We start from the raw sequence: 9,792 nt of genomic DNA, 5'->3' as shown, positions 1-9,792 counted from the left end.
CTGTGAATGACACAACTACAACACACACACACCACACACCACACACACACAAACAACACACACACACACACACACACACACACACACACACACACACACACACACAACACACACACACACACACACACACACACACACACACACACACACACACACACGCACACTCTCTATCACACTCTAACACACACTCTACACATTTATTATTCTTTAGTTGTATTGTTTGTATATCGTTGTACTTGAAGTTTGTGTGACTGCCCTTGTCTATCAGTGTTTTGTTACATGTCATGTTATATGTTCTTTGTGTGGACKCCAGGAAGAACAGCTGCTGCTTCGGGAAAAAGCTGATGGGAATCCGAATAAACCAATAAACCAAAGTCCCCTGACCATTAACATAATTTAATCTGTTGCATTCCCTTTCACAACAAAAATAAGTCTATGTACACTTGAATCAAATGCAACTTTCAGATTTGATAAGCGCTAAGATATTTTATATGCGCTAAGATATTTTATATGTGCTAAGATATTTTATATGCGCTAAGATATTTTATATGTGCTAAGATATTTTATATGTGCTAAGATATTTTAGATGTGCTAAGATATTTTAGATGTGCTAAGATATTTTAGATGTGCTAAGATATTTTAAATGCGCTAAGATATTTTATATGCACAAAGATATTTTATATGCGCTAAGATATTTTATATGTGCTAAGATATTTTATATGCACAAAGATATTTTATATGTGCTATGCTTTGTCAACAACGATCTTCATCAAATCAACTTTCCCTCCTCTGTTAGGTATGAAATAATGAACCTCCAGTATGTGGAGCCTGGTGCGTTCGACTACATCAACGTGGGTTCGTGGCACGAGGGTCAGCTCAGCATCGATGACTACATGATGCAGATCAACCGCAGTGACATGGTCCGCTCCGTCTGCAGTGAGCCCTGCTCCAAGGGAGAGATCAAGGTGCGGGTCAATAGCACGTACAGTGTATATATATACACACACACACACACACACACACACACACACACACACACACACAACACACCACACACACACACACACACACACACACACACACACACACACACAGATGCTACTGAACCGTATTATTCATTTATCCATCGACTTTCATTAACACTAGGACGCCCACTGGCATTTGATTTCGTAATTAAAATCAATCTGCCTTTGTGAAAGCTTGTGTTAGCCCGACTAACACATCAGCAATCTGCAATAACCTTTCAGTTTGCAGATCTGTAAGGTGTAAGAAATATGGTTGACACTCCACCACTACCCTGATGATACTTATACAGGCTCTGCAGATGAACGGTCATGGGGAAGGGGAAGGGGAAGGGGAAGGGGAAGGGGTAGGGGAAGGGGTAGGGACTAGTGAGGGAACTGGGAGCGGCTGTATGAGTTAATGCAGTAAGTAGAGCGGCTACACTGACAGTGTTATCTCATCCTGTCTGTAGGTGTTTTTAATGATCTCATACATACAATCACTCAATGTGTTTGATGGATACAGGTGATCAGGAAGGGAGAGGTGAGCTGTTGCTGGATCTGTACGCCCTGTAAAGACAACGAGATCGTCCAGGATGAGTTCACCTGCAGGACCTGCGAGCTGGGCTGGTGGCCGGACCCCGAACTGGAAGGTACAGCCATTCCCTCTTCCATATCTACAGAATTGTGACTAAATGGGAACAAACGAAAGAGTACAAAACAGTGCCATCATGCTGTTGTTTTTGTTAGGAGGGTATGCTGTTTGGTTTCAGCTTTTCTTGTCTTTGTAGAGGTGCCTACAGCAACACAGCTAATGATGGCCAAAATACACCTGGTTACAGTATATCAGAGGATTCTATGACATATATTATCTTCTACCATTGTATATATCTTGTGTATTCTTACCTGACGTTATAGTAGGCCTACAGCGTATTGGCTATTTTCAGTATTTAGATGGAGTTCCTTGCTCACGTGTTTCGCTCTGCTTTTCTGTTCAGCTGTATAATAGCATAKTATTTTCGAGATCCGAGCAGATATCTTATTCACAGGGGAAGCTCCATTCCCCRAGGGGTATTACGCACTTATTTTCACGTTCAGTTCCCTAAAACCTTCACAGGACAACACTTAATTTCAGCACAACAGAGTTTATTCATCCATAATGGTTAGTAGCAGCACTATATCACCCACCTGTCCTACCCTGCTGTCCTATTTTCAAAGGTGTCCCCATGGGGCCAGAGCACCATTAATCATGTTCAACGTGTTGCAGATAGCCCTACTTCTCTCTTGCTGTCGRTGCTTACCCGTTCTACTTTCAAAGGGCTTTCAAGCTCTTCAAACGCTTCAGACGAGCTCCTTTAAATTCATTCACATTTCTTACTTTTACGCCAGAGGCATTAGACATGAAACGACAATTACTGACCCAAAAATAATTGTCAACAACTTTGTGAAAATAAATGTTTTGTTTAGATTTTATTTTAAACTATCATAACAAAAAATACTTAATAACCTTTTGTGATTATTTTGTTTTTGCAGTTTGATGTCGATATAAAATTGGTCAGTGAAATATTTGGCGTCAGTTAGGTTTGTCTGTGAATGGATACTGTTGTGATGTTGGATGCTTGGACCAGTGGTATGTTGCAGTGATTTAATGAGTCCTGCTGCAGTCATGTCCTTCCCCCTTCCCTCCCATGGTTATGCTCTGTACTCCAGCCTGTCTCTTCCTCCCCTCCCCATGGCTAGCTGTGCTGTGCACTAGCCCTCCCTAAGTAGAGAAGGGGTTTATTTATAGTTGAGCTGAAAACCTACTTTAATTCTTGGTGTGTTTTCAAACTGGAGGCAGCGGTCACACAGGCTCTTTGATGGTTGATTTGGTGAAAGTAAAATTCTATAGGCTACCCATGTTTAATGAATATTATTCTGGGCATCATTCTGGGCAACTGGGCAGRATTCTAATTTCGACACACTATTGGTTTCTACCTTTGTGATTTTGGGTCATTTTCCTAATATTTAATTATTAAGAAGTGTCAGGTAAGACATACTATGAAAGATATTGGACTAGGACRTAGGTTAAATCAACTAATCAACCCATCAACGAATCAACCCATTAGCTTATTACATTATAGCCTTTGTCCTTTGTTTCTAGTGAAACCTCTTCAGAGAAAGGTCTCACACATTTTCTCTTTATCTGTGTCTTCTCCCCAGGTTGTGAGCCCATCACCTTGCGGTACCTGGAGTGGGGGAACCCAGAGTCCATCGTCCAGGTGGTGTTTGCCTGCCTGGGCATCCTAGTCACCTCCTTCGTCACTTTCATCTTCGTCCTGTTCCGAGACACGCCCGTGGTCAAGTCCTCCAGCCGCGAGCTCTGCTACATCATCCTGGCCGGCATCTTCCTGGGCTACATCTGCCCCTTTACCCTGATCGCCCGACCCACCGTGACCTCCTGCTACCTGCAGCGCCTCCTAGTGGGCCTCTCGGCCGCCATGTGCTACTCAGCGTTAGTCACCAAGACCAACCGCATCGCACGCATCCTGGCAGGCAGCAAGAAGAAGATCTGTACCAGGAAGCCGCGGTTTATGAGCGCCTGGGCCCAGGTGATTATATAGACTTATTCCTTAGTCTCTTTTTTGTATTAATCTGTTTGGTTTTGATTTTGGATGTGTTCGAAATGGCACCATATTCCCTACACAGTGCACTACTTTTGACCAAGGCCTTTCGCAGGGGCTCTAGGGCATTGCCTCAGCGGCTCATAGGGGCCATGCCTCAGGGCTCTAGGGCATGCTCAGGGCTCTGGTCAAAAGTAGAGTACTACAAGGAATATAATGTTATTTTAGAAGCATCATTTTTAAAATATTTGGTGTGTCTGTGATCTTGAAAAYCTGCATATAAAACCTGTCTTCTTKTTATTTTGTATAATCAGCTGGTGATCGCCGGCCTCCTGGTCAGTGTCCAGCTCACCCTGGAGGTTACTCTGATCATCCTGGAGCCGCCCATGCCCGTCAAGTCCTACCCCAGCATCAGGGAGGTGTACCTCATCTGCAACACCAGTACACTGGGCATGGTGGCGCCGCTGGGCTACAACGGCCTGCTCATCCTGAGCTGCACCTACTACGCCTTCAAGACGCGCAACGTCCCGGCCAACTTCAACGAGGCCAAGTACATTGCCTTCACCATGTACACCACCTGTATAATCTGGCTGGCTTTTGTCCCCATCTACTTCGGCTCCAACTATAAGATCATCACCACGTCGTTCTCCGTGAGCCTGAGCGTCACCGTGGCGTTGGGCTGTATGTTCTCGCCCAAGATGTACATCATCCTCGCCAAGCCGGAGCGTAACGTGCGCAGCGCGTTCACCACCTCGGATGCCGTGCGCATGCACGTGGGCGACGGCACTTGCCGGAGCAACAGCCTGCTCGACATGTTCAAACGGAAGAAGAACTCTGAGAAGTAAGTTGATGTAATCCTGGGTCCGTATTCACAAAGAGTATCAGAGGAGGAGTGTTGATTTAGCCTTTTAGATCAWAATGAATAGGATTACACGGACAGGTGGGACCTGATCCTAGATCAGAATTTGTACTCTGAGACGCTTTGAGAGTACAGACCTTTCTCCTGAGGTACCACTGGGATGCTGATTTTGTCTTACAGTAATTAACTCTCAGATTCTTTGTCCCACATGGCACCCTATACCCTATGTAGGTTAGTTCTCTACTTTTGACCAGGCCCCAAAGGTATTGCACTATGTAAGGACTATGGTGCCATTTGGGACACAGAGAGAGAGTATATTATGCCAGATCCAGGTCAAATGCTCAATTAAAAAACACCTTAACATTTGATCTGTTGCTGAATATAATGAAAACCAGCATACCTATGAGTACTATCAGGACACACAGCATAATGATTTATAGTATATTGGAAATACATTAATCTGAATAGATAAATAAAGATATACAATCCTCAGTAAGGTTTAGTTCAACCCAAAACGTCACCATCAACATAGAATTGATCTGATTTTAACGTTCGTTTAAAAAAAATGTATTTTTACATGAACCAGAAATGCTGTTGTTGTCTTCACTTTTCTGAGTTCCTGTGAAAGAGCTAACAGCCATCTTTATTCTGTTTATAGTTCTAATGGAAAGTCTGTGTCATGGTCTGAACCAGGTGCAAGACATCATCCTCCAAAAGGGGAGCACAATTGGCACAGACTGTCTGTGCACGTGAAGAGACAGGAAGCAGGATGCTCCAATCAGATGGCTGTCATCAGACCCTTAACTAACACCTACCATAACACAGGCAGCAGCATGGCCATGGAGTTCTCTGACCTCAGCACCAAAACTCTGTACAACGTAGCCGAGGAGGACGAGTGCGACCTGGTCAGATACAACCCTCCCCTTAGTCCCCACATGATGTCCCATGGGCAGATAATGCCCACCACCGGTGGGCCGATGAAAGAGGTGGACGAGGAGGTGGTTGAATATTACCCTCCCGTTGAGCACATGCCCCTGCACCTGCCACAGAGCAGAGTGATCCCCCAGCAGAGAGTCATCATGGACCACCTACAGCTACAGGAGGTGGTGGGCAAGTACAACAGTGATTTCATCATCCCTGAGCTCAATGATATGGACATGATCAGTCTGCCCGGCCCTGGCCCTATGGCTGGTGGGGGTGGTGGTGGTTTTGGGGGCCGGTCTGGGAGCAGTCATGGCAGGCCTGTGTACCACCAGGCTCATCTCATCCAGCAGCATGCAATCCTGCCCTTGCAACTAGACCTTGGCCCCTTTGATGACGAGGAACCCACCTCCACCCTAGAGATAGAAGAGGAGGAGGAGATTGAGGAGGAGGAGGAGATTGAAGAGGAGGAGGTAGAGGTGGAGGAGGAACAGTTTGGCCTCCTCCATGGATACATGTATGACAATGCCCTGATTCACGAAGAAGAGGACGACGACGACCTCGTTCAGCTCAAATTAGCAATGGAGAATTCTATGGCCCTGATGCCCCCCTCCCCGTTCCGTGATACAGCGAGCATGGGGAGCCCTTTCCACAACACCTCACCCGTGTCCGAGTCCATATTGTGCACCCCTCCGAACTACGCCTCCGTCATTCTGAAGGACTACAAAGAAAGCTCCTCAACTCTGTGAACGAGTACTGTAGATATAGTAGAATAATATAGAGCCATTTTGTAGCTGATGACTTGTAGCATATTGTTTGTGTTCCATTCAGTGACRAGTAAGAAATGGCAACAATGTCTTGAATAAGTTAAGACTATATTGGTTGACTCATGAAATCTACGAGCAAAAGTGTTTGTGTTTACATGGAAAAAAGTGAGCAAAAACACACAAGACACACTTTTAAAAAGGTATTTTTGTTGTATAGTAAATATCATGGAGAAAAGACTGAAAGATTTAACCATCGCAAAATTCATTCCCATGTTTATGCAAGAGATGAAAAGCTTCGAACTTGCTGTAGGCTTTGTGCTTATTAGAAAAACAAAAYGATAAGATAGTCCTACCTATTCAAGTCATTTAAGTAGAAGTTATTCAGGGTACAATACAGTGTACATTTCAACATCATCAGGTATTACAATAATGATTGTGTTTGTTGCTTGTTTTCATGAAGGCAAACTTCCACCGCTTGAAATTAGATGGTTTATCAATTATAATGCTACCAGACTATCCCACCTGTAGTTCACACAAATATGTGTATAAATTATATATGCGCTGTGTAGGTCTGTGTTTACTAATAGAACAATAGCCTGTAAATGTAAAATATTCTAGATTAATGTGTTTTGTTGTTTTGCTCATATCAAGTGTGTATTATATTTTGAAAAAATAACAAAGATTTTTACCACCTCTGTCCTCATCAGATAAAGTCAGAATYAACTTATGATACTGATACAATAACTACTGTAAGAATGTAGCAAACAAAACCAGAAGGATTTTCAAGTGCCATGTATCCTGTATGCTTCCATTTACACAAGATATATATTTTTTTTATGTCTCTCATTTCAATTGCAAGTTTGTATATGTTATAAACAGCCCTCTAAATCCATACTTGCAACAGTTTCTATTTAAGCAATAAGGCCCGAAGGGGTGTGGTATATGGCCAATATACCACGGCTAAGGGCTGTTCTTAGGCACGACGCAACTCGGAGTGCCTGGATACAGCCCTTAGCCGTAGTATATTGGCCATATACCACAAACCCCTGAGGAGCCTTATTGCTATAATCAACTGGTTACCAACCTAATTAGAAGATTAAAAAGAAATGTTTTGTCATACCTGTGGTATACGGTCTGATATACCACAGCTTTCAGCCAATCAGCATTCAGGGCTCAAACCACCCAGTTTAGAATATAATATGATTGTCAAAAATGTAATAGAATGTCAATTGAATGTCATTTGAATGTCATTCGTTTTGTGAATGAACTGTATGTAGTATCCATCCTATTTTTGGTAACGATTCAGARTAGTTTACTAAAGGCATTACTTATGTAAAGTTTATTTAACAATTTATAAATGTGTTGTTTATTGTGACTGTTGGGTTTGTACAACATTATTCTTATTTTTCACAATTGTTAAGATCTCACTATATACAATGTAATAAACAATGGGTATTATCATCAGTAATATGAATAGGCTGTTTGATAGAAATGGCTTCATAGAGTTGAATAGGTTTTCTGTTTAAAACATGTAATAGAGCAGTGCAGAACAAAGTCACGGTCGTTAAGATTCTGAAAGATATATGTTTTGTTAGAATAAATTAAATCTTTTTTTTTTTTTTTTTGCACGTGTACCGAGTCATTCATTCATGACGCCTGTCTGTATTGGTCACACGCAGCAAAAAGGAAGTAGAGCCATTCTCTGGTTTATATCACGAGCCTACAACACGCCTGATGTTGCAGTTAATATTTGAACATGGCAGGGGGTTTAGTATATGCACAGAGTATACGTTTAAAGTGGTAATTGGAGAGRGAGGAGTTGGAATAACCAGCTTCGTCTCGCGTTACGTCCACATGCYCTTCAAGTAACGGAGTTGACTTCATTTCTCAGAACAAGAATAGACTGACGKGTTTCAGAAGAAAGTTATTTGTTTCTGGCCATTTTGAGCCTGTAATCGAACCCACAAATGCGGATGCTCCAGATACTCAACTAGTCTAAAGAAGGCCAGTTTTATTGCTTCTTTAATCAGAACAGCTGTTTTCAGCTGTGCTAACATAATTGCAAACTTGTTTTCTAATGATCAATTAGCCTTTTAAAATTATAAACTTGGATTAGCTAACACAACGTGCCGTTGGAACACAGGAGTGATGGTTGCTGATAATGGGCCTCTGTACTCTGTCTATGTAGATATTCCATTAAAAATCAGCCGTTTCCAGCTACAATAGTCATTTACAACATTAACAATGTCTACACTGTTTGGGGTCACTGTATTTCTGATCAATTTGATGTTATTTTAAAATGGACAAAAAATTGTGACCCCAAACTTTTGAACAGTAGTGTACATTTTTTCCTTGTACCATGTTCCCTTATGTCTGACTTTCAGCCAATGTCAATGTTGACGAGGCAGGAGCATTCCTAGTGCAGCACATGCTGCAGATAGACAGAGGGCTGTCCAGCAGAGACAATCAAAATGACAGCATCAACATGGGCCAGTCAGAAACAACATTTGAATGCTGCTAGCACCGCCCTGGAGACAATGGACTCAGAGGGCAYAGGGCTATATGGGGACTTGAACAGAGAGGGACAGCTGGGTAAAACTCATACCTGTACATAAATATTTKATTTCAACAAATTTTCCCCACTGGATAAGGTGTCAGGAATGTCAGTTTATATCATTCTCATTTCAGACCGTTTCAGCACACTCCATCAACAGTACATGGGTATGGGGCAGTAGGTTGTCTGTGTGGGGTTTGTAATAAACACCTCTGTGGAGATGATTATGCTCATATCCCTGGTAAAGCCACTGGTCCAATCAACAGGGTAATAAACAACAGTGGGGTGTGTTAGCCAGGAGACTGTATAGCAGACTGTATGTCACAGTGAGGTGTGTAGCGAGGAGACTGTGTAGCAGGCTGTATGTCACATGGGGTGCTGTAAGCCAGGAGACTGTATAGCAGGCTGTATGTCACATGTGGGTGCTGTAGCCAGGGAGATGTGTAGCAGGCTGTTTTTCACAGTGGGGCCTGCTTGCACAACAGGAGACTGTATAGGCAGCTGTATGTCACAGTGGGTGCTGTAGCCAGGAGACTGTGTAGCAGGCTGTATGTTCACAGTGGGGCCTGCTGCATACAGGAGACTGTATAGCAGGCTGTAGTCACAGTGGGGTGCTGTAGCCAGGAGACTGGTATAGCAGGCTGTATGTCACAGTGGGGCCTGCTGCACACCAGGAGACTGTATAGCAGGCTGTATGTCACAGTGGGGTGCTGTAGCCAGGAGACTGTGTAGCAGGCTGTATGTCACAGTGGGGTGCTGTAGACAGGGCTGTATAGCAGGCTGTATGTCACAGTGGGTGCTGTTAGCCAGGAGACTCGTTATAGCAGGCTGTATGTCACAGTGGGTGCTGTAAGCCAGGAGACTGTGTAGCAGGCTGTATGTCACAGTGGGGTGTTGTAGCCAGGAGACTGTATAGCAGGCTGTATGTCACAGTGGGGTGCTGTAGCCAGGAGACTGTATAGCAGGCTGAAGTATGTACAGTGGGGTGCTGTAGACAGGGCTGTTAATAGCAGGTTGTATGTCCAGCAGTGGGGGGCTGTAAGCCAGGGCTGTGTAGCAGGCTGTATGTCCCGCTGGTCTGTTCTTA

At 43.5% G+C, this 9,792-nt stretch overlaps 1 protein-coding gene across 2 annotated transcripts in view; it reads left to right on the top strand.

Moving 5' to 3' along the window:
* LOC111963544 (metabotropic glutamate receptor 1-like) overlaps positions 1 to 7,774 on the top strand; it is a 34,788-nt gene extending 27,014 nt beyond the window's left edge. The window contains exons 6-10 of one of the 2 annotated variants that reach the window (XM_023987057.2): positions 797 to 965; positions 1,528 to 1,654; positions 3,204 to 3,592; positions 3,919 to 4,445; positions 5,122 to 7,774. In XM_023987057.2, the coding sequence (XP_023842825.1) occupies positions 797 to 965; positions 1,528 to 1,654; positions 3,204 to 3,592; positions 3,919 to 4,445; positions 5,122 to 6,133 (2,224 nt within the window). In that variant the 3' untranslated portion in view covers positions 6,134 to 7,774. The remainder of the gene's footprint in view (positions 1 to 796; positions 966 to 1,527; positions 1,655 to 3,203; positions 3,593 to 3,918; positions 4,446 to 5,121) is intronic. The other variant, XM_023987058.2, reaches the window with a different exon arrangement.
* The last annotated feature ends 2,018 nt before the right edge of the window (positions 7,775 to 9,792 follow it).

This window comes from Salvelinus sp. IW2-2015, linkage group LG4q.2 (genome assembly GCF_002910315.2).
Source record: "Salvelinus sp. IW2-2015 linkage group LG4q.2, ASM291031v2, whole genome shotgun sequence".
Taxonomy (NCBI): domain Eukaryota; kingdom Metazoa; phylum Chordata; class Actinopteri; order Salmoniformes; family Salmonidae; genus Salvelinus; species Salvelinus sp. IW2-2015.
The sequence above is the reverse complement of the archived record's forward strand: the minus strand, read 5'-3'. Positions and strand labels throughout refer to the sequence as shown.